General features: G+C 41.2%; 1 protein-coding gene across 2 annotated transcripts; it reads right to left on the reverse strand.

Moving 5' to 3' along the window:
• Positions 1-655: 655 nt before the first annotated feature.
• Positions 656-26,359, reverse strand: YWHAZ (tyrosine 3-monooxygenase/tryptophan 5-monooxygenase activation protein zeta). Of its 2 annotated transcripts, none has more exons than XM_031591090.2 (6): positions 26,226-26,359; positions 24,096-24,399; positions 8,031-8,154; positions 5,052-5,215; positions 4,849-4,944; positions 656-1,697 (listed from the first exon to the last, which is right to left on the reverse strand). In XM_031591090.2, exons 2-6 carry the CDS (start codon positions 24,387-24,389, stop codon positions 1,638-1,640), a joined length of 738 nt encoding a protein of 245 aa, XP_031446950.1. In that variant the 5' UTR covers positions 24,390-24,399; positions 26,226-26,359; the 3' UTR covers positions 656-1,637. The 2 variants fall into 2 exon arrangements, with proteins under 2 accessions (XP_031446950.1, XP_031446951.1); XM_031591091.2 differs by lacking the exon at positions 26,226-26,359 and adding an exon at positions 25,815-25,930.

Below are 26,359 nucleotides of genomic sequence, written 5' to 3' on the forward strand. Positions count from 1 at the left end.
ATGGTGATTACATAAATACTTCGCGACAATAGGAAGATTTTAACTATTTTCTAACAGTCTCAGCTCCTGACAGACATGATGCGATTTGAAAATTGCCTACTTTCCTGTTATTATTTCAGCTTTAAACTAAATATCCTTAAACACCATAGTTATTCTGTGAATACCATCCATGCAGACATCAGCAGGGACAAGGAAAGGAAAAACAGCATTACTCCATGGAGCCTTTCTATTGGCTGAGCAGGGAAGTCTGAACCTCCTGAATGCTATGGAGGCTCCTGCTCAGTTGTCCTTTGAAGAGCTCAGAAAGGGAAGCTGGGGGACTTTCCACTGACTGGAACTGATCCAGAGGTCAGGTCTTTAATAACTGCATATGCATTTGACCCAAAGTACGGAGACTGTATGTTTAAGACCTCCCCAGAATACCAGCCAGCCAGTCAGAAAGCAATAGCCACCTAAAAAGCTGCAAGTTAGAGCAGTCAGAAATCTGATGTGAAATATTCAGTGTTGACTCCCGTGAAGTCACCTATATGCTTAAGTGTGCGTTAAGATTCTCCTTAACAGAATTACTTCCATATTTAATCCATATATAATAATACTGCTACTACTTTAAAGAGTGGAAAGAGATCACATGAAATCTACAAAGGTAGTTGAAAAGTCCATTCATAAAACTTTTATTCCACTTACATCAACTTAATACACATGTTCTGAACAGTTATGCTTGGATTGTTCATGAAAATTTCATAAGACATTAAACAAAGCTAGCCATCATCAAGTTATTTCCCTGTTAACTATTTTTACAGCACATGCATGTTAGGCAAGTATCAAAAAAAAAAATCACAAAAGCAAAAAACCTAAAAAAGTTAAATACATGGGTTTTTGTTTTACTGCTGTGCTCGATATACAGTGTCATTATGGATATCAAGCAATTCATTTTTACTGCATCTTTACTTGTACATTTGTTCTTAGGTTGCTTAAACCATTTAAATACAAATAAAATGTGTAGCAAAAATAATGAAAGCAACAGCAGGTAACTTTACAAATAATGGAATGTGAACCGTTTCTCTGTCCTTCTCTAGAGAAAGTTGACTGGGTTATCAAACTGTCTTAAGGAACACTTCAGCTGCAATCAGAGATGTACACTTGATTGGCATATTCCACAGATTTCACATGTTTACTTGACATGCAATATCTATGGGACATCAGTTTATTCACAGCCATGTGTGCTCCAACTTGATTATTCATGCTAACTACACCTGTGGCTGCAACCAATTATCCCTTTTTTCCACCATAACAGACCAATATGCAAGCAGTCTTCCTCACTTGACACAGAAAGCTGTTTTAACACTGGCCTTGTGGAAGCCACAATGTACCAAAAGTACTATGCCAAACATGTAAAACTCGTATAAAAATTTCACAACCCTATATTGGCCACCTCAGATGAAGACAGAAATTCCCCCAATGTTAACTGGCTCTATTCCCCTAATATTAAACAAAACCACATGGGAAATATAGAAATCCAAATAGAAGTAACATAAACCTGTCAAATCGTAAACAAAAACTATTTGTGGGACAGCATGGATGACAAATGGTTTACTGTGTAAATTTCAGAATGAGGCAGACGGAAGTTGGAAGGCTGGTTAATTCTCCCCTCCTTCTCCTGCTTCAGCTTCATCTCCTTGGGTATCCGATGTCCACAACTGTTTGGGAAAGAAAAGAGTAAATATTAATATCTTACATATTGCACAACCAGCAATCATCATTTGGTAAGCTAGCTTTCTTGTTAATAATACTGTAAGTTTATATTAAGTGCCATGAGGGAAAAAAAGCACATCCACAAATTGCTCTTTGCAGACAGCAGGAAAGATGAATGGCTATTACTTCTACATGTAGATCTAGTTCTAGGTGACCTAACCCTACACTGCTTTTAACAAGGACGTTCATGACCAGTCAAAACCAAGGTTTCATATTCACATGGTTCAGAATGTTACAACCACAAGCAGGCAGAAGCCAGATAAAGAACAGATGCATACGAATAAGAAACTAACAATATTTGTTTCCTTGAGACTTCAAGTGAGATTTACACATCTTTCTGAAGGAAAAGTTTCAGCAAGAGTCTCTCATCGTGCCCAACAGAAGAGTGAATGCTACTTTTTCCTTCAGAATAGGCATCTAAAAGATTTGCCTGTTTTGTATTTAATTAAAAAAAAAAAACTACACAGCACATTTCACTAAAATCACTATCCCTTGGCTACAGATATAAACAGTTGCTTAAAGAGAAGTCTGCAGTGCTTCCAAACCTGGAGGGCAGAGAAAGACGACACGATAGATCTGGCTAAATATGTTGTATACACTAAATCCTATTTTCAGCTCCATAAAACATGTTAAGGAGCCATATATCAAAGTTAAGCATCACTTAGGAAACCAAGTATCAGTTCCAAGGCAACACCTAGAGCAAAGGAATCATTATTATGTGAACAAACTATTACCAGCCTAATGCTGTTTGTAATCTTTCCCTGGAGCTTTAGCAGCCTTAACTGAGTCCTTCACACTCTGTGGTAGTAAGCAGTAATACCCAAGAATAACTTAATTCTTTGTCTACTCACATTCTAGCATGGTTTGGGATCTACCTTATTGCAGGTCTCATATGATGCTTAAAAAAGGAAAATTAGCACCAGAAACACTTCATCCTTTTCAAAAATTACAGGACAATAGAAAATCTTGTGCAAGCCCAATAGCTTTGTTCTTACTACAAAGAACACACAGTAGCTGCCCTAAACACTTCTTACTGAAGGTATTGAGAACAAGACAGTCTACTTGAGACAGCAACACACTTGCCTGTTTCTAACCCCTACACTACATTCAAATCCATTACTATTTCAGCACCACTCCATGCATTTCTATGAAATGCAGGAAGAAAAATTTAAATCAGAAATTTATCAGATGCTTCATTTCTAAAGCTTTACCTCTAGAATGTCTAGAGATACATATGTACCTTTGTTCACTAAGAAGAGCCAGTCTAGTATGAGGATTGCTAGTTGAAAGCAGAGTTTAAATAATCAGCTGGGAAGAAAAGCCTTCAGGGGAACAGGAATGTGCAAAGATACTCCCCATTTCCCAAAAACACACAAGACAATTTCATAACTCAAAGACAAAATATATAGCAGTCCCAGTAAAACAAATTTGATCTGCTACGTTAAAAAAATCCTCTGAACACTTCTCTGCCTTTATTCCCCAACAGACTTCTTCAGACAGATGAAACTCAGTCTAGAAAGAATTAACAACTGAGAAAGCTGTTACTACACGTAAGTGATCAGCATGCCAAATCGCTGTCAAAAGCCTGCATCTAAGAAAGACTTGCATAACTATCAGACCAGACCCTTCTACACTTAGGATATTCACTGCAGTCTTTGTCAGAAGTTACATCAAAAGTTGTGGAAAAAACATGAATTAAGGTAAGAGCAATACTCACGCAGATCACACTAAGCATGTAACACAGGAGGCATCCATCTGACAGGGATATGGAATTTTGCAGCTACCTAGAAAAATCTCCCTTATAATAAAACCTGACATCAACTCTCAGGCCCTGCTAAGGTAACACGTACACCGTGGAAACTCAGTTCAACTTCTGCTTCAGGACGAGGCAAAGCTGTCTTAAACTGCTATGGCAAGAAGTATGTCATTTTCACTAGGAAGCTGGCAATTAAAGTCATTTCTATTCTCTATTTCAGTTGATCTCTCATTCAAGGGAGAGCTCTTGAGCAATTCACCCAAGGGACAGCACAGACAGAGTGAAGCCAATTCTGTATCTTTCTCAGTGTCTGTAAGGGAGACATCTCTGCCATTTGTTTTGTAAGCAACAGCTGGAACTATTGCAAGTAGTTCTCCAGAAATATATCATGTTGCCATTCTAGTGGAAAAGGTTCCAAGAAACAGGCAAATAAAGCCTTACAAACAGAAAATATGGCAGCTCCAGTTTTATGCAACTGAACAACTTCACTTTGGTTACGGTAAGAAAAGTCCAGATATTTGCAAAGGTCTCCAGCACTAGATGCATTTAACACATGAACAAGGAGTTATATCTGGCAACTAAAGAGGAGTTTCTTATTTTTTTGTACTCTTGCTTGTAGTTCTCCCTTTTCTCCACAAGATGACTGGGAAGTGAACTATGTCATTAATTACAGCACTGCATGCTTGCTGTTTATCTAAACTGTCTCACTTAGATGTTTATCTTTGCGTTTTTACAGTTTGAGGTAGGTTAAAAAAACACTACAAGATGAAGATTGTTTACTCTGACAGAGTGACAGCCCCCATCTTACACCACAAATAGCTGAGTCCAAGTAAAAAGGAATAAGATTGTCCTATGACTGCCCTGCAAACAGCCTGACTTGCAACAATTCCAATTTCAGCTTCACTCAAGTTAAAAACAAGCCAGAATTACACAACAATAGGCCCCTAAATGGATTTGCTATGAAGTCTTCATACAGTGCAAGCACACTGAACAAGCTACATGAAATCACACTGAAGTTTCAAAGTGGCAAATGCAACTGTGTTCGCTAGTGCTGTTACAATAGAAAGGTAACTTTTGTTTCCAAACCACGTCATTTGAACATGCTAAATTGCTTCAATAAAAAGACTGAAACATTTGATTGAATTGTTTTTTGTTAGAAAACTATGGTAGTTAGCTTATAGATACAGGAGATCGGGCAGGAGAAAGATATACACTCAGAAACACAATGTGAACTCATCTGTAAGTGACAGACAATTCCATAGCTAGGGGTGAACAGGACAACTCAGTGCTGTAAGGACCAGTTCTGCTACCAACAGTCTGTAAAATATAACAATACTCACTGTCAAGTTGTCTCTCAGTAACTGCATTATTAGCGTGCTGTCTTTGTATGACTCTTCACTTAATGTATCAAGTTCAGCAATTGCTTCATCAAAAGCCTAGAGATGAAAGAGACACCCAAAGCTCATTAGCCACGCAACAAAAGGTTATGCAAATAAAAAAATAAATCAGTGGAATTCCCCCCTTCCATCCCCCACAGACCTACCGTTTTTGCAAGGGAACAGGCCTTCTCTGGGGAATTGAGAATCTCATAATAAAACACGGAGAAGTTTAGGGCCAGACCTAATCTGATAGGATGTGTTGGCTGCATCTCCTTTTTACTGATTTCAAAAGCTTCTTGATACGCCTGTTGTGATTGCTCCACAATCCCTTTAGGATAAAACAAACAAAGCCCACAGCAAGTAAGTAATTCAAATACTTATTCTGACATAAAATCGGTTTGTGGTTGTGTGAATAAATTATCTTAAGAGTGAACACTTGTTAATGAGCATTTACGTTATCTTAAATCTGTAATTTAATAAATGGAATAAATATTCCACTTCTTCTAATCATCTAAAAATTTAGTTATTGCTATGTCACAGACTTCAGTATCTCTGCTACACTGTGACTGCCTGTACTAACAACAGCTCAGGTGCTTACAACACTTTTACAGTGTTTCACAAACATAAAAACCCACAGTCTACAGGAAAGAGATACAACACTGAAGCTTTAACTACACAGGTTTGATGCAATGCAATTTCAATGTCTTCAAATACTGCAAAGCATTAGAGATGCACATTCGAGTCACAGGAAATCCTAATGACAACCCCTATGCTTTTCCTTAACAGTCACTTGTGATTCCTCATTCAAACTGTCTGGCAAAGGTAGTGTGTGGCATACCTAAACCTGAAGTAAATATGGCCCAGCATAGCTCAGAAGTTGGACTATGCCCTTGATGACCACAGGAGATAGACACTCAGAACAAAGGGACCATTATTCTACACTCTCAAAGACTGTTACATATCTGAGAAAGAGGTAGGCAGGAAGTAATTTGATTCATATGAAAAAGGATTCACATCCTGGTGTTTCTGGATCAAACCAGAAATACATCTGGAGTGATTTCTAAGTGCCAGTCACACGTATTCAGAAACAAGATCTTTAGGTTAAGTACTCAAAAATATCAGTATTTCTTTTCAGATTCTGAGTACTTCTGATACACAACATATACTGCTTCAGCTTTGAAGATTTACAGACATTAAAGCATCAAACTGTTCTCATCATGGAAGAGGGAGGACACTCCTCTCTGCACGTTCATGCAGGGCTCTGGCCCTCTTAATTCACTGCTATCACGTGAGCACTTCAGAAGTCAGAGAACTGCTGTACTGCCCTGAAAACGTCCAGCACTCTGCACACTATGGTTGAGAAGAACTGGTTTTACAGGAAGTTAAATTTAGAAACGGTGGGAGGTGTTTCACTATTTCCATATTGGGAAAGTCTTAGAAAATGGTGCTGCTTATGAAAGCCAAAACAAGCAGCATGAAAAATAAGCAGCTTCAATTAACTTCAGCATTTTATGTTAGATATTTATGTTTGAGGAAAAGCTCCCAAGAAGCCTGCTTTTTTTCCTTACTTGACAAGGCAAGAGCACCGATTCATGGAATTTATAGCAAAATTAGGTTTATTCTGTTTATTTTGAAGTGAGTCATCCAGTGTAAGAAATCTGCAGGATTTTCAACCTTGTCCTCCTCAGATAACATTATACAGCTCCAAAATTGAAGGCTGAAGCAGCAGGGTGAGGCTACCTGCTTGACATTCCCACCCACCAGATTGCCATAAGAAAACCCTGGTCAACACAGTAAGCTGATTTACGAAGGCAAAAATCCAATTCCTATAACTGAGAGCTTGATATGGATGCTGTAAAAAAAATCTGCTTAACTAAATGGCCATTATTTGCTACAGTCATTATCAGTTGGTCCTTTTTCAAGGTTATGCATCACCGCTAACATGCAGAAAAAAGACCTCCAAGATAAAAGACTTGAGGAGCCATAGCAACTACGAGCCAGATGGGCTTTCCAAATTTTTTCTTCATCTGGCAAGTCAGAACATACACTGGTAACTGCTGAGCTAGGAAACTGAGCTGAAGAAAAATGAAGTTTAAAATTACATTAAACAAAGATTTTCACAGTCTAACTTTATAGTCAGCAACTACCCTCACGAGAACATACCTTCTAGTTTGTAAATGAGAGCTTACTGATCAGAAATACATCTGCTATGGTACACAGTAACAAACATATTTGTTACACATGTGATTCTGCAGTCACCAAGACGAGGTCAGCTTGCATGCAGCAAACACCAGAAGTCAAATCAAACCCTAGTTTACTAAGTCTTATCTTACTAGCTTTTGTAACTTTATTATCCAGCATTCTGTGGAGACTGGCTCCAGGAAATGGCTTGGAGTTTGTTGTGAACAGTGCTACGTAATATATTCTCCTGAATTGAAGGTGACTGCACAAAGACAAGGTGTTATTTAGGTGCCTCTTCAATACACCAGGTGGCTTAACTGCTGCAGTTAAGTACAGTATTTTAACTTTACTTACCAAACTTGAGTAAAGGCAACTTACCTGCTATTAGGACAAGCTACATAACAAATCTAGGAAATAAAAACCATTTAGAAATCAAACTACCATGGCTATGGAAGATGTTTACTTAACACCAACATCTGTTTTATTAATTATTTTCTTCCCCAGGTGTATTCTAGTCTCTCTGCTCACTGAACCTACACAGACTTTCTTGCGTGCTGCAGAAACACGGGAGAACTAGCATTAAAAAGCATTTCAGAAAGCTACAGCGACTCCCTGCAAAAAGATAAAAACAATACTCATATCCAGGAAAAAAAAAGCATGAACTGGTATTTCAGTGATAAGGCACATTCTTGTATGCATACACTGGATCTGATTTTGAGATTTTATGACTGCAAACTGCACATCTGCTTCCTGCTTCAAACTGCAGAGGTACACAAACCTTCATAACTCATCTGAAAGACAGCAGCCTATGATTTTTTTTTTTTTTTTAGAAAACAGGAAGGTTATTACTAAAGAAATTTACATCTTGAAGTAATGAAGTATTCCAAAAGTTACAGTAGCGTTGCTGTCCACTAAAAGCAATACAGTTTAACAAAAATGTAGTGACAACTGACATACAATACCTTTCTTGTCATCTCCAGCAGCAACCTCGGCCAAGTAACGGTAATAGTCACCTTTCATTTTCAAATAGAAAACTTTGCTTTCTGCTTGCGAAGCATTAGGGATCAAGAACTTTTCCAACAGAGACTAAAATGGAAGCAAAGAACAGCGTTTTGAACATGCATACTTTCATAGCTTTTGAACCAACAGTTTGATTATGCTACCATCTATTTCAAAGTCAAGACAGCTTTACTTCTGCCTATTTTTGTCACATCCTACATAGCATATTCAGCTAAGAAAAAACGTGTTCTGGATCACAATTCTGGGTACTAAAAGGAATGTTCCATGCTGTGACTCTATAGGGATAACAGGAAAGAAGTCGGTTCATTTAACAGATGAATGCTGAAGAGCCAAAGGAAGGATTTCTGTAGGCCCTGACAAAAATAATGTAATCCAAAGAGTCTGGGCAGAGTGTACACAATGGAATGAAGTCTGCATCCACAGATGATAAAAGGATTCAAAATATCAGCTCCCAAATCAGAGACCCAAATATCTTACATACACAGGCAATGGTAACTAGGCCAGGCTAATGAGGTTTGTTTTTTAATTAGTATTAAGTGGAACTCTACACTAGAATCAAAGAGAAACTGCACAGTGAATCTGGATTCCTGCCTTTCTAGACAGTTGAATCAACAGCTGTTCAGCTATGTGACTACATGCTGCCCTAACAGGAGCTGCCCATCCCTTCCACAGTAAACACAGCTCTCTGGAGTCACCCCACCAAATCCCCCCTACAGGTCACCAGTTTTTTAAGACCAGTTTTTTCTTCTAGATTGTTCTAACTGCTTATTAAATTAACATGGCAAGTTACCAGCTGAGGCAGTCATGTAATTTAGCAGGAGTTCTATTATGATGAAAAGAAGAAAAAAAATCACTAGCTCCAACACATTTAGTCAAATTAAGGTACAAGCCTGTCAAACTTCTTGATAGTGAGTGCTTGAAGTCAGACTTTGAAAGAAAAGCCAGTTATTTAAAAACCAGAATAAGTGCAGAAGAGCTGTTGAGTACTCAAAATGAAATCAAAAGCTGTTACATAAACTTTGCTAAGGCTATGTAACAATTTAATGTTTTATTTTTCTCTAAGAATTTCTGGATGTCTTCCCCCTCACCCCCCACTTTCAGCTAGATGAACGGCATTTCAGTTTTCCTTTACTGTTTTCAGCTCATCTTTCCAGTGACTCCATAGAAATGGGTGATGTAATGCAGTTCAACCCCACAGAATTATGGCTACCTTACAGCATTTCCTTGTAGATAGCAACCTTTGTGTTAGCTGCATGTCTCCTGTGATAGGCTCTGGGGATAGGTACAACAGGAATACAGCAGGCTGTGACCACTGCACTCTGATGGCATCTGCAGCACTGATTTGGTCAATAAGCCAGCTGACATCAAGCTACAGAAAACTTAATCAGAGACAGAAAGAACGAGAGAGAACAAGTTTAAGTACTGCTCATTTATTTCTACAGATCATGAATATTTAGCCTAGTAGACTCAAACTCATGTGAAAACTGTCAAAATGAAGTGACCTATTACAGTAGATCTCTGTCATCAAACAGGGCAATGAAGAAGCCAGGCTTCCAGAAACAGAAGTTAGACAAGGTTCAGCCACGCTTATGCTCCGGTTAGATTAAAATAACCCACATTAAGTGGGCTTCATTTGTTTCAACATAATGGGGGGAAAGAGTCATCTCTACTAATTGCTATTTTCAGCATGGCCGGGGCTGGCCCATAACCTCACTTTATAACAGTGCAAGAGAACATCAAGAAATACTGTGCTCTTGCTTCTTGTTAGAATGACAGCACAGATGATCCTTTGGCAGCAAAGGGAACGTGACACGAGCAAGACAGCAGAAGCACAGTTACAGAGCCAAGCAGGCTGCCAAGCTGCCAGAGGCATCTTTCTGGAGGGCACAAACTATACCAGGAGGGCTCAGTGCCTCTGCTGCCATAGCACTACTGGCGCAAGCAGTACAGGGGAACTGGCGCCAGGTACGCAGGGCACACGTTGGCTCTCTGTAACTACTTACAGCTCTGCTCTTATCCTTACAGGACTTCAGCATTCACAGCTACGATACCAACCGTCCTTGCCAAGGCAGAGGCTTCAATGACAACTGAGGGTTCTTAACTACTAACAGTAAGGCTTATTATTATAAGGCTGTCTCTATAGGACTGCAGTTAAGACAGGTGCAGACTGCACCCACCCTCCCAACACCCTGGGGAGCTGCCCTCCTTCTGTACACTCCGTAAATTGGCCTGACAAGGTATTTGCAGTGATCAAGAAACAAGTTCTCCATTTGCAAAGGAAGCTGACTGAAGAGTACAGCTCTGCTCAGTCCCACTGCAGCAACCAAGTTTCCAGACCTAAAATTCACTTAAGTCTCAAGTGAGTTAACTCAATGGGTTAAATCATACAAGCAGACATGGAGGAGAAAGGGCTATCAATCAAGTCTTAATTATCAGACAGATGCTAGCAGAGCAATAGCTGCTTGGAGAATGAGTAAGAATCATGGCAAGAAGTGTTCTAAGCCAATGTTGAAGACTGACGACCTAGGAAAATCTCTTTGAATAGCTGTTCATTCACACAGCATAAGCTACGTCAAGTCTACCTGGGTGAAGGAAGTCTCTCCTACCTAGATATCAGGTAGGACATACATTCAATTTCTCTTACTTGTACTGATCTTTTCATTTCAAGATGTACTCCCCTTTACAGGCATGAAGTTATAAACACAGAACACCTTTAAATTTAGCATGAAGACTTGAAGTATGCTCAGTCATCCCAGAGCTGCAGTAACAGCAGCAATCTGCATGGTGTGGCTACTGAAGTCACACATCAGACCAATAAAATAAGTAACCTTTTAGAATGCAGTTACAGAATACACCATAAAACAAGAGGGGGTAAAAAAAAAACCCACAATAATCTGACATTATTCAATGGTGTTCCCCCTCCAGCTTCTGGGGAATTCTGTCTTAAAAGACAAGTTAACTGCAAAGCTGATTTGTAAGATGCAACTTTTTCTCCCACAGGAAGCCATATCTCAGTATTTGCCCCAAAATAAGATTCCTACAGATAAGACAAGAACCAATTCAATAGTGCCACCAATGCTGCACTCAACCATTCTAATAAAAGGCTATCTTCTTCTCCCTCACCAGTTGATGTGACATTGTTTATCAGCAGAGTTGATCACTGTATGGGTCACTGATGTGGTAATAACCAGTCCACAACAGCTCCAACATGCTCATCTGTAACTAAGAAGCTTGTTAGGTAAGCCACATCACCACAATGCACGTGGCATCCCAACCACTAAGGGAAGTCCATAGAGAAAGGGTATGTTACACCTACGTGGTAGCCTGGTTCTCATGTTCGTTTAAGACATTCTACCTGCTGTGCCAAGTTCCTATCCATTTTTTATACATGTATTACTATGCAGTAACTACAATGCCCTAGGCAGCTGCAATGCCAAAACAACAATCTAGCAGAAATACCTGCTCAAGGAAAAGCCACCCCTCTTCCAAACCCACGACTCCTCAACTGTACTTGCCTGAGCTTTTAATATGACAGCAAAAGTTAACTGCTGTAAAACGAACCGTGGCATTGCAGTCGAGCAGACAGATGCAGCAGCATCTCAGAGCAGCTAAAACCTGTAACAGCTTGTACAAGTGCTTTGAATACTTTTCATAGCAAAGTTGAAAGCACTCTTTCCAAGATGATTTTCAATGAAAAATTATTTTTCCGTCTGTTAAACATATATGCATTAAGTTTGAATATCAACTCCTATTGGTATGCTAGCAATGAAAAGCTCAAGCTTCAGTACTTCCCAACTGGTAGCAATCACAATTGTGGATAATAGGTTTTGGTATGCTGGACTGGGACAGACAGTGCTTTCAGGCTCAAAGATGCCAGCTATGCTCACACATACCACAGATAAGCAATCTCACAAATGCAGTGTGTCCCTCACTAAGTATGCAGCAGAGAAAGCCTTTGTCTCAAAAGATGTAACAGACTGTACCAGCACAATTTTTTTTTATTCCACCAGTGAACTTCAACTCTGGCTTATATTAAACACTAAATTAGAAAGAGTTCACTTTCTTAATTAAGTTTTTTAGCTAGAGCAGGACATACTCAATGACATTAATCATAAGCACAATGAGTTTTGAGCCTATTTTGAAGGAAACCCCTACGGACTTGTTCCTGCAGTTTTGCAAGCAAGTCTTAAGAGTTAAGCTCAGTATTAGAGAAGTACAACAGTAGTGATTCAGTCTTTAAAAGGAAAAAAAAACAACACCCTCTACAAAAAGCTTGCCAGCTTTGACTGCAAATCTATGAGGGCGCTCCAAAACTAATGCTTCCCATTTTATTATGTTGGCCCATGACATCAGCAGATATTGATGCTACAGCAGCAGAGGCTGAACCTTCCCACCAGTACACTGTTAGATGTTGTTGCTGTGTGACAGATGGCAGCAGAGGGGCAGTCTGACAGAAAAGCATCTGACACAGAAGTGTGCATGGAGCAAAGGCATATGACTGAATTCCTCCATGCAGAAAAAATGGCACACAATGACACTCACCAACACTTGCTGAATGTTCATGGAGACCCAACAGTGGGATGTCAGCACAGGGAGGTGGCGGGTTTTTCAGCAGTGGCAACAGCAACATGAAAGACAAGTCATGTTCTGGATGGCTGTGCACAGCTGTCACACCACAAAATGAAGAGCAGCTCTAGCAGTTCACCCAGGTGAACTGGCTAACAGCAGTGATCATGTTGAAAAATATTGTTTTGCAGCTGAGAATTTGTTCTATCAAGCACTGCTATTGTGCTCTTTGTATCTGTTGTATTTTCTATGGAATTAAATAGGAGGCATTATTTCCAGAATGACCTACATATATGCTTCAGTTTGTCAAGCTGTGGTGAGGACTTCTGTTGAAAACAGGAAGCCAACCCATAGAGACTTGAATAGATTTTTTTTTTCCTTACAGCCTCAAAATATCCTTTTGAAAGTATTTGTATCTCTGGCAAATGAGTTGTTTGGGCCCAGAAGACTATTCCCAAATCCACTATACAAGCATTAAAGAAAACCAATACCTCAATTTTATTCCATTACTTATAGTTATATATTATATATATAATATATAATAATATATATATAATATATATATATATATTAATATATATATATATATATTATATATATATATATATAATATATAATATAATAATATGACATATTATATATATAATATATTGCACAGCAAATATATATATATATATATAATGTGTATTTCCCTTTATTAAAAGCTCAGTTTCAGCAGTCTGATTACCTGGGAACTTTACATAATTATTCAAGTGCCTGAAGATTGCAACAGCTCATTCTTCTCCATTTAAGATAGTCCCCTCCTGACAAACAAGCCGTAAGAATAAAATCACCTGATTCTACAACAATACAGTTATAAATGAGCAGGTAACTTACAGTTTAAGTACTGAGAACAAGCAGTTCTCTAATTACTGAGAATTAACTTTTAGTGAGACAGGTAGTTGGGTGAAAAAAATAAACTCTAGAGAGCAAAGAAAAAAATTATTTGCCTGCAAAAACTAAAAGGAATAAATTTAGAAGTATTAACCAATTTAAATGGTTATCAGTTCTGCTCTAATTTTAATTGTAATCAATTTGTGTTATGTGGCATAGGGAAGAGCTCTTTATTTTTTTTTTTAAGTCACCCAGAAGGCATGAAAAAACTGCATATCTTTTTTAAGCACAGCCTGAAAACCCATTTCTTTGACACAGCATATTAACTGACAGTGGCCTAATATTTTCATGATGCAGACCACATGCCATTATATTTTTTTCAGGACATGACAAGAACACCAGCATGATTGCACTGGCCAACAGAACTATTCTACTACCTCACCTCTAACAATGCCCCAGAGAAGCTTCCATTAGAAAAATACCATGCTGCTGTTGGCCTACATCCATGTGTAGGGACTTCCTGAGCTAAGCGTGGTTTCAAAGAGTGTAGTAACCTTCACCAGGTCTATATTCTACACAAGTGGCCACAGTTCAGTATCTGCAGCTTCTTTGACATATCTGGGCATGAGGAAGCATAACTTTTCTTAAATCTACTTCCCAATTTCAATTATAAAAAAAAAAAAGCTTAGCTCCAGTGCTCAAGTCTGCCTTTCTTTTTCTCCCCCCCCCCCCCCCCCCCCCAGAGGACCACTAGATAAACCCTTGAACTGATCTGAAGTTACCATTTCCAAGCAAGAATCAGAAGCCCTCACTGCACTTTTTACACCATCCAGGTAGCTATTTACTTTGCATTCTACAAAAAGGTGAGGAGGGAAAGAACAAGAAAGATGGGATGGCTGTTAAGAAGAGCAACATACAGCTGAAGCACTGTGGTAGAACAAGCAACACAATTACAGCCAACTGAAGCTCAGTGAATCCTACGATTTAACTTTTCAGTATTGATACACTGACCAGCTGATACCCAGAGAGTACCAAGCCCATCTACTGTTCCACTGCTCCAGGGAAGCAGCTATTCACTTGTAGTCTGAGGCACAAGCTATCCAGAATGTTTGTACAATGTTGACTTGGTGCATTATACCCTACCTGCACAGCTGAGCTCAAGTATTTTCAAGAGCTGTCAAGTGTCAGGTACATACAGGCAGACATTCAACATACTAATTTGGATCAACATTTCAGGTGCACACAATGCAAGAAGAACTATGTGTACTTAGAGCAGATTCAACTACCTAACTAGAATAGTAGCTTACAGAGATTTTCTGCACTTATTTCCTCACATGCTTCTATTTTGATGACAGAACTGAAGTAGATCACGTGTGTTGGACAAGTTCAAGACACCTATCTCTCCTATAATAAGCGAGTGTTCGGCTTTCTGTGCATGTTTTTTGTCAACACCACAGCCAGGGAAGTTACACAGGCTATGAAATGTTATGTGCAATTAGCTACACTACACATGCTCACTACAAAGGACTCAACCAAGCCATCTGTGGCCAGCAGTTTTACTTCAACACACCTATCTAAACATCAGAGGAAAATGACTTACTTTTAAGAGGGACGTTTTCAAACAGTCCATTCCCAAGCATTTTTGAAACAGCCTATTAGGATGCTTTTGATGACAGTTCTACTCAGAGTTGAGTATCAGGGCTCTGGGACTGCTGCCTCATGGATGGCCTCCAACTCTTGGTGGGGGGGGGAAAGACAGGGGAAAAAACAACCCACAAACACCACAAGAGGACTGTTCTGCTGCCAGCCTTCTACTCTGGCCAAAAACAAAGTCTCTTGTTTAAAGCCAGCTGAAGATTTTTTACCCACTCATTCACTCAGCAGAACAGGTATATGCTAAAGTCTGACAAATACCAGTAGCTGCTATTGCACTGGAGATCTGATGGAACAGCTGAAAACAAGTCTGCTGCCTGTACCCATTATCCCTTCTTTCTATCAAACTGGCTGCCCACGCAGGAAGCAAGCAGCAGCTTGAATCAGGCAAGGAGAGAAAAGATGAGGTGAGAACGATGAGTCTTAGCAGGGGAAAAATTCAGATTCTGGGATGATGGGACAAAGCACAGACCATCCTGTAGGCAGGGATTCAGCTGCAGAGGTCAAGCAATGGTGGGATATGCAATATGCATAGGGACTTCTGGCATTGGTGAGCAGAAAAAGGTACACTTGATTATGACAAAGCATAATGCTTATCTGATGAAGAACTAGAAGGGGAAATATCACAGAAACAAAGAGTAATAAGAGTATAAGTAATAAGACAATAAAGAGTAATAAGACAATAAAGGGGAAAAAAGAACTAAAGGACTAATGGAGAAAAAGGAATCCTGTGTAGAAGAGCAGCAGTACATTTTAGCTCATGCAGAAGATCCTGTTAGAACAGTCTAAATGTGTTTCTGTAAAAAGAGAACAAAAGCAGTGTCACATATGGGCAAGCGGAGGAAGACAAGGGAGAAATAAGTAGGACACCCAGAAAAAATCATCCTCATGCTCACATGTGCACCGGGGGCTAGAACTAAGTCAGTCAGTAGGTGTATGCACTAAAACACCTAGGGGGTGTTCAGCGCCAAGATCCTGCACTTACAGCCACGTTGCCCATCTGCAGTGAAAGGAAGGCATAGGAACTGCAGCGATGAGGAGCAGCATCTTTCACACCAGGCTTCCACAGCCAAACACGGAGCTCTCCTTATGGACCTGCCTTCCTCAGCTCAACCTTCATGCCTGCCACTAGCTCCTTCCTTCTAGCACTGTCTTACAGTTAGAATTGATGGCATAGAAAACAGATGTATTTCGTATCAGGACATATTCTTAGAGGTTATTCAGAAGCCTAACTCACCCATACTAATTGCCACAGGCTTTTACCAAAGCACGCTGAAGAACACATAACAGCAAACGAACTGAATTCTGATTCTTAAGTGAAAACACCTTTCCAATTTAGTGGAATCTGAGAAAATACGTATACAAAGCAGCAGCCAATAAGGAATTTACTTTAATCCTAATTATTTTTCCAAGGTTTTATTAAGGCATTGCTATAGGCATTAATACTCAATGAGACAAAACCAATTGCAGCATTTCCCCGTGCTTTTGGCAGATTTTTGAATGGACTTGAAATATCAAGCAGTAAGGTGCCAAAAGCACTTCTCACTGCTCTTCAACAAACAAATAATCAAAAAGCCACAGAACTCCTCCTAAGAAACTTGTGATAATCCAGAATTGGAACCACCCGAGTTGGATGAGAATTTCTGTTAGACAGGTATGTCTACATAAACTCTCATGGCTGTACTGCAAACTGGAACACACTGCTGGAGCTGCCTGGAGATTCTGCAGTTCTGGTCTCTGAAGAGATACCATTAACAGCCCCTAGAAACATGATGTAACACTTTATCCTTGCTAAGAAACAGAAGTAAGAACAACTTATACTTAGTAACTTGATCTCTGAGGAGACCCGAAACCTGCAGTGTACTGCACTAAGCAACGTATCTATCAGGAGTTCTTTATAGCATACAATGCTAATAAAAGCACTTTACTACCAAAATACCATTGCAGTGATGTAAGCCTGCTCTGCCCTAGGAGAAGCTAATCAATTAGAGACTGAAGATCTGATCAGTTACAGGCTGAAGAACTGGGATTCCTGCTGTTAAATATTTCTTTACCTGCATAATTACAAGGGGTAATAACATCCAGAAATAAACCTTGCTACTTTATTTCATTTCATCTGCATTAAATCTGATTTAAAAACGTCCTGGTTTCTTCAGCAGCAGCATGACTTACTACTGCTGATTAGAACAGGCACTGCAAGTCTTCTGTCAGACCTCAATCAAAAATAAGCAACTACACAAGAGCATTCAGTTAAAAAAAAAACAAGTTCAGAAAATAATCATGATCAATTTTTATTTTACTGCTTATTACTTTGGTGCTTTAAAGTATATGAACACTCAAGATTGATTTCAAGTAAATCAGCTGTTAACTGGAAGCTACTGAACAGTACAAGCACTACATGTAGTTCTTAGGTTTTGCCATTTTTTAAAGAAAGAAATCAAAGCCAGTTATTAAGCATTAACGTAAATTATTAAGCATTAACACAAAGTGAAGTGAAATCAGCAAGATGCTGTTTATCATTAAGATCTGCTCTACATCCAACCAATCCAAGATTATATGGAGGACACAAATACATGTATACACACACGTGCACAGCAAATACAAGTATCAGCAACAATAGCATATTTAAGTCTTTGTTAGCATTTATGCAAAACAACTTATCCAATTTTATGATAAATAGGTGCACAAAAAAAACCCCACAACATTATAGACATGTTTCTTGTTAAGACTACTAAGTACAGCTTCACCTTTACTCTTGGGACCCATCCACCAGTAAGTTACTTACATAAGCTGGAATTGAAAAATCCTCTCAAACATGAGCTGAAGTTTCATCTATTTACAGATAGTTACACAAACAACATAAAATGAACAGAAACCAACAGATTAATTTTGCATGACTGATAACTAAGAATCAGTTTCATTTGAACTGATCCACGGATGTTTTAATTCAACAGCTTTTCAGCAGTTTCAATCATAGAATGGTTTGGGTTGGAAGGAACACGTAAGATCATTTCGTTACAAACCCTTGCTATAGGCAGGGACAGTACAATATAGCACCCGTGCTTCAGAAAAAGAAAAAGCACAAAAGAAATTGCCTTAGTTTAGGCACTGCAAAAAAAAAAAAAAAAAAAAGATGACAAAACCAGAAACACCTGAAGGGGTGTAACTACAACCAGGAAAGTGATTAAAAGGATTAACAAAGTGAAATCATGAGGCTGATACAAATCATCTCAGCCTCTTAACTTCAATGTGCTTGAGGAATTATATCTGCAGAACCTTAACTTAAAAACCTGGTTGTGGAGAGTTGATTAAAAGCTTTGATCATCCTGGGAAGGACAAAACCTTACCTATATTCTGCCCAGCAGTATCTTAAAAACAATCATTCAGATAAGCAATTTTTGGAACACAAATAATGATTTATTTTCACACACATCACTAACATGTTACCAGTTAACATTTTTCAATATTAAATTTAGAAACAGGAGAGGACACCTGGAGTTCTACAGCTAGGTTTGAGCTCCACAGTGCAAGGCAGACATACTGAGACAAGCCCAGTGGGGACCACCATGATGATTATGGGGCTGGAGCACATGACATGGGGAACGGCTGCGAGCTGGGTTTGCTCAGCTTGGAGAATACCAAGAGTTTATTGCAGCAGACTGGACAGCTGCCTAGGGAAGAGGGAGGCAGACTATTCCTGAAGGTCTGTTAGTGCAAGAGGCAGCAGGTGAGCTGGAATGCAAGGAGTTCTGGTTTCACAGATGGATATGGTTTTGTTTTAACTGTATGTATAACCAAACATTGCACAACCTCTCTGGACAGCCTATTATAATCCCCATCCTCAAAGATACTCCAAATCTGACTGGACAAGACTGACAAATGATGAAGGCATACTTGTTTTGAGCAGAGTTGAACTTCCCAACTTTGTCCCCCCTCCACACCCCTCCCTCCCACCCCAAGACAGATCTGTTACATAGCACAGGTCTCTCGAAGAGTCAAAAAAATTAAGTCTGAAGGAGTCACTGAACTAAATGTATTAATTTAGACAATATTGCAGGGGTGCTAACAAAAAAAATGCCATGAAAGCATCTGGAGTTTGTGTAATATAATCAGTCTACACCTCTGCTTGTTACCACCACTCTGTAGGCTAGCCACATTCCCTGACAATCAGGAGGACACCGTGAGCTTTAGGAATGGCCCACATGTACACATTTGTCTACAAGCATCAAAAAGCATATGGCTGCCTGCAGGAGGGAGGACATTCCTTATTCCACACAGGAGCAGGCTTTATAGATGTTAAAACAGTAACATACCAGGTGTTTGCAAGCATTTAGAAAATAGTCTCTGAGGAATTTGTTATTACAACAGCAACAAGCATTAGTTCTGTGCTATGTTCTTTAAGAAGCCATTTAGATGCATTCCAAATGGAATTTTGCTCTCAGCCCCCAGTGAACTGCAGTCCCATAAACTGGTTACTTAAGCCTTCCCCCAACTACCCTGAAAGAAAAAGTACATGTGAAAGAATTGCACAACTGAAGTCATTTAGTTGAGATTTAACTTCACTTTCTCTTCTCACAAGAATAACCACCATTACAGATCTCTACTTAGAAAACGTAAAGAAATCTAAACAGGCAGACAAGGAGCACCATTTTATGCTTTAGAGTATGATGTTAGGAAGAAGGACAAAGGGAAAATGGTTTCAAATTAGAAGAAGGGAGATTTAGACTGGACATAAGAAAGGAGATTTTTTTTTATTATTATTACAGTAAGAGTAGCGAGGCACTAGAACAGGCTGCCCAGAGAGGAGGTGGATGCCTCATCTCCAGAGACATTCAAGGTCAGGCTGTCTGGGGCTCTGAGCACCTGCTCTAGCTGTAGGCATCCCTGTTCAGTGCAGGGGAGTTGGACTAGATGACCTTTAAGGGTCCCTTCCAACTCAAATGGGTCTATGAAATAATAACCTGGCAACAAAAGCAAACAGCATCTTGCTTAGAGGGTCCTGAACAGCACAATTATCTTTAAGCTTCTCTGGCAGGGAGGGGGGATGTCATGTACCACCTATGGAGACAGTTTCAGGAAGGCACTTCAGACAGTAAGAGGAAGGACCCAAACAGAAAAGAAATAGTGAAAGGGCAGCTGTTCACAGCGAGCAAAGATCCACTTAAGATGCAAGTGTAGGGAACTTGGGGGAGAAAGACAGATCACCCAGAAGACTGGGCATGGGGTACAAACAAGACAAATCACACCAGACATTTTGGAAGAAATGCAAGGGACTACTGCTGTATGTGCCAGCCTATAGAACAGAAGGCAGCCATTTAGAACTGCATTTATAGTAACCAAAAAATGCTGGTCATGTTTTACATTTTTTCATTTACATTTAAGTCACATCAGAAGCCACCTGAAAGACTACAATATTTCAGATCTCCTGAAAACCAACATGCAAGCAGTTAGAAATATCAAATACCAGCCATGCAAAGATCTCTCTATACATTCTCTGTATTTCAGAATCCTCATTAGCTGGAAAACTCACCTTACTGTAAGTGTAATGCAAATCACTTCAGCTACAGTTGATTCCCACTAACTGCAAAAAAGCATTTTGAAGAAAATCCACACCTGTTAATTAACATCTTTTTTTTTAATATGACAAATAAGAGGTTATTATACAGACATATTTCAGACATACTTTCTACTGCAGAAAGTGAAACGGGATGTGAAGCACACGCTTAGCTAACATGAGGAAAATTACTTAACTAAGAGTTTAATTTCCTGTATCAATATGAAATTACTGAGGCTGGAAATTTTCTGTAATACTCAAGTAAATATATCGTGCATTGCCATGCTCAAGCAGCATCTGTAGATGTTTTCCCCCACACTATTCTTGAAGTATTTGGAAATTCAGTCTTCATTACACACAAGGTCACAATTATTTGCAGTTTACCAGTGCTACTACACCAACCGAAAAACTGGAGTTAATTATAATATGCCCAAATATACTACAGCACACATCTGACAGAATTGGTGCTGGATCAAGAGTTTTGATGTCTCTGCAACACCAAACAGGAGGATGAGTTCACCTGCTTAGAAAACTGTAAGGATTCTCCACATCAAGCTCAAGGACGGGAACATTTAGGAGATGACAAAGACACGGACGCTGACTTTTTGTAGCAAGGTCAGCATAAAAAAACAGCTGTAACAGCCAATATTTTTTTAATCACTCCATCTCATAGTTACAAACCAAGAAAGAAGTCCAGCATTAACCACTCTTATTTATTCATCCCCTAAATTAGTGGCAGAGCTGGAAACAGAGCCCAGACACAGTTTGGTACACACTCCGCACCAAGTGGGTTAGAAGGGCTGTTTCTTTCAACCCAGTGGGGTTTGATTCCAACAAATGAGGGAAGAGCGAGGAGCTGCAAAAGAGCCAGCCCTGGCTGCATCTCACTAGTCACAGTCTCTTAATTGCTTTCCTCCCCTCAACAAAGAAGTTTGAACAGCAGTCACTTCCACGCTCAGCCATGATGTAACACTCCAGGGCATTAAATGTTACTTAAGAACCCAATAAGCGATTGAAGACAACAGCTCAAACAGATACACAGTCTTAATAAAGGATACAAAAGTTTTCAAGCTGCACTTGTACTGAAATGGATAGGCTTCATGACTGAAAACTCTGAAAATTCAACACTTCTGGTTAATGGCATACTAAGTAAAAACCATAATTTGCTAAGCATTACTCTTCACTCCTGTGAGCTGTTATGCACCAGACTACACTATGCAAAAGTTAGAGAATCTTCTGAAAAAAAAAAAAAAAAAACTAGTTCTTCCTTTGCATATGGCAGCATGCAGACTCCTGTTCAGAGAAAAAGAAGTCCTACTTTTTTTGCCCCTCCAGTAAAGCGAAGTGGATTTCAAGTAAAGCAATACAGTCAGTCGCATTTCTAGGCAAGAACATATGTGAATAGGACAATTCAACTAAGAAACATTTTAACATATAATCTAGTCCTTGACTGCAATTCTCAAGTTTAGTGCATGCTGTTTGTAAGCATTTTTAAAATCGTATCACTTGAATATCACATTTCACTCCTCCCCCCACATTTTAAAATGACTCTTTCGATTTAGGTTTAGTTATTGTAAATCACTGCCTGAGGCACTGCTTCATCTGGACAGCAATTTTCCCTTAATCTATTAAGAAAAACTGGACTGGCAACACTGAAAATGAGTAAGACATTAGGTGCCTAGAAGTAGTAACAGTCAAAGAATATTCATTTATTTGAATGCTTTACACTTCTCTAGTTACACACACACAGAAATTCAAGTCTTTTTGAGATGAAACAGATTTAAGCAAGATTCCCCTCCTGCGTTGCCCTCTCCCAGATACGTCAGCTACTGCAGCAGATTCAACAACTAGGATTTCTTTTGTTTTAGTCTCGTATTTAGCACACACAATAAAAGCAAGCTAGTTTTGCCTTCATCTGGTTTCCATTATCAGAAAAAAAAAATCTAATTGCAAACACTTTAAGTTCTGCTAAAAAGGGTTTCTAAGCCCAACGGCATAATTGAAATTATTTTTTCAACACAAGTTTAGTTTACAAAAGAAACTCAGATCACTCTGAAGCACCCACCCTCATTAATAAAATAAATTAATAAAAATTGAAAAGAAATAAGGAATTACAACATCAGATTAAAATCTCTATTTTCTAGACCTAAACAGATGAGCTACCACTTCACACAAGTGGTAAGCCAGCTTTCTCCCCTACATGCAAGTTCGGCACTTCCATTTTCACAGAGGAAGTTTAAGAGTTATTCTCACAAAATAATGAAACAGGGTGCGTTACCAGAATCGCGGAAGCCAACCTAAGCTGGAAGCCAAGTCTCAAAAGTTACCCCAGCTGACTTCCAGATTCTCTTGGAGAACCAGCCTTCTAGAGGCAATTAGCACCCATGGCATTTAGTTATCCTACACAACATAGGAAATTTATGCTATCCATTAATGGAACTTTTACTTTGACATCAGGTCTTCAAGCACATGCTCAGCTACTTGAGACTTCCCTCCTATCACACACCACTGTCACACCCAGGTATGTGACCCTGTCACACAGGATGATACACCAGGAGGGCCCATGTCCAGCTGACAGCAACAGCTGCCTCACAGCTGGCAGGATAGGATGCCCTCTGCTCATGTGCTCGCTGGAGCACTTCTGGTACCAGCAGTCGGAAAAACAGACAATGGGGAATAAGCATCTGAAAAAGGTTCAGACTTTATGAAACCGTTTCCCACTGAAAATATGTATCTACCAAGCAATAGTTTATGTAGACTTGAACATAACTACAAGTCACAGAAAATGCTTAGCTTTGAACCCCCCTTTTTTGTTTACTTCTGAAAGCCTAAAGTTTAAGAGGCTATCGTAGCATTGCTACTGCCTCTTCCTGCAGACAGCTTTCTGCATGGCTGAGTCATAACTAACATTACATCATCTTACCCAGGGAGGGGCACAATTTCCGTAGAGTAAGAACTACCTCTTACAACCAGTGCAGCATCTTAAAGTCACAGAAATCAGTGTGATGTGGGACACACACACTGTGTGGGGGAGGGCTGGAGGAGAAAACCCCAAATCAAACATGACCCGCTTCAGTCTCAAATAAATTCTGCATCTAAGGGAATAGTTACGAGAAGTTAACACAAGGTTTCAACGTGTCTCCCCAGATATATGGAAATATGGTTACCAGTGCTAATATAAGAGAATTGATATATTAGAGGAAAATAAGAGTTAGACAGTTTTCAAATCTTGTCCTTTAGAAATGCCGTAGGACACCACAGCTTTAATTAAAGGCCAGATAGAGGCAGCCTTAACAGAACCCAGGACCATTCACCCTGCAACTCTAAGTTAAAACAGATCAACAGTTTCATTATTTCTCACCAGCACATCATTGCAGATGTCTCTTAGCTCAGTCTCAATTTTCTCTCTGTATTCTCGAGCCATCTGCTGTTTTTTCTCAGCGCCTTCCGTCTTTTGTTCGATACTTGAGACGACTCTCCAAGATGACCTACGGGCTCCTACAACATTTTTATAGGCAACAGAGAGAAGATTCCTCTCTTCGTTGGACAGCTCGGCTCCTTGCTCGGTCACAGACTTCATGCAACTCGCCATGTCATCATATCTTTCAGCCTGCTCAGCCAGTTTGGCCTTTTGCACTAGCTCATTTTTATCCATGCTGATATTTCTAAAGAGGAAAAATAGTGAGGCATTATTAAGACATTGGTTAAGGACAAAGATGTTTCAACTTCACATGCAGAGCAGCCATCCTCTAAGTAGCCTGGAACTGTAAGAAGTACAGCTGAATTCTGGAATGCGAGGCACACAAGCACTCAATCACACACAAAAAAAACTTTAAGTCATTGCTTCTTTCTAAAAAAAAATATATATATATATATTGTTAAATGGTTTAAGTTATTTATGAAATGCAAACAAAAGCATCCAAAGAAACAGGAAGCAAATAATTCCTATCTTAAATGCACACACGATCCCAGTTGCTTGCCATCATTCTCTCTTAAGAACGCATTCAAGCTGTGGTGTCAACTGTACCTAATTATGAACGCAACTAAATTGATAAAGAAAATAGCCAACAGTATCTTTGTCACAAGGACAAAAAGAAGGCTAGGCAAGCAGTACCACGCAGTTCTGTTCCTTATCGGAATCTTACTGCTCCATCCAGAAAGGACTGGAAGAGGGATCTGCCAATCACACCCCACATCTGACACGCTAAAGTCAGAGCACAGCAGATCCTTAAGTGTGAAGGACCGCACCTCCGGCAGTGTGAGCCTCCCTTCTCTAGCTGGGCTTTGCTGGCCTTCTGACCCAGATATTCTTCAGAGACAAAAAGAAGTTTTTACAATTGGGAAGAAATACTACGTCGATGTCAGTATTTTACTAGCACGAGCTGGTGGGGATGCTTTGTAACCAGGATCCAGTCAAGGCTTGGGCTGCTCATAGAGACCCCGGTGCCTGTTTAGGGGGGCGGGGAGAACGGTCCTTCCCCACCCCCACCCTTTTATGTACCTGGCACGGTCCCCTCGGAGGCCCTGGCAACGCGTTTTGGGATCTATCATCCTTCAAAGCTCATCTCAGCTCGGTCAGGATGCTTTACGCGTTCCACACACAAAACCCCGCACCTTACCCGGCAGCCTTTTGTCATTTTTACACCAAGAAACCGCGACCAACGGCCGCGCTGCCTCCCACGGACGGCAAAAGCCGAGCGCGTTCCAGCCGTTCGGTCACCCGGCGCTTCCGGCAGCCCCTTCCCGACAGCGGGGCGGGAGCCCGGAGCGCCGCTCGGCGACCCGCCCAGCGCTCAGGAGCCATTTTAAGGAGCGCCGAGGCCCGCGCTGCCGCGAGCGGCCCGCCGCCGAGCGCCGGGGCTGCGGGAGGGCCGCGCGCCGCCGTAAGATGGAGCCGCGGGCGGCGGGGAGGGCGGAGGGCGGCGGGCGGCCCCCGCCTCAGGGCGGCCCCTCCTCTCCTCTCTCCTCCCCGCGCCGCGCCCGCCGCATCCGCCCGCCGCCGAGCGCCGCGCCCGCGCCTTTGTCATGGCGGCTGGGCGCCGCAGCCCAGCCCACCTCCGTGCGCCTTAATCCCGCTCACCTCCGCCCAGCGCCGGGGGCGGCGGAGCGGCGGCAGGAGGAGGATGCCGCCTTCCCGTCCCGAGCGCGGGGCGAACCGCGGGCCCGGCTCCGGAGCGGCGGCGGGAAGGAGGGGGATGGGGGGGGAGCCGCGAGCTGCACCCCCCCGGGGCCGCGCTGAGGGCTCCCGCGCTCCCCCGCAGCCACACCCCGCGGCCCCCGCCCCTCCGAACCGAGCCGGCCGTCTCCCCTCCGCGGCGCCCCCGCCGCCCTCACCTGCCGCCGCCCCCCGCCGCGAGCCCCCCCGCCCCGCTCCCTCCCCGCCGGGCGCCGCCCGAAAGGAGGGGTAGCGGCTCGGCGCTGCCCGCCGGCCGGCCGCCTCGCCTCGGCCCGGGGATCGGGGCGGCGGGCGGGCGGGCGCGGGCCCCGTTACCTGCGCGAGGCGGGAGCGAGGCGCGGTGTCTCGGGGCGGGCGGCCGGCGCGGACTGTGCCTGTCTCGCGGCTCGCTGCGCTGCAGCCTCTTTCCCAGCGCCACACACGGCGTCTCCGCCAATCACCGCGCCGCT

Source organism: Phasianus colchicus, chromosome 3 (assembly GCF_987193195.1).
Source record: "Phasianus colchicus chromosome 3, bPhaCol1.hap1.1, whole genome shotgun sequence".
Taxonomy (NCBI): Eukaryota; Metazoa; Chordata; class Aves; order Galliformes; family Phasianidae; genus Phasianus; species Phasianus colchicus.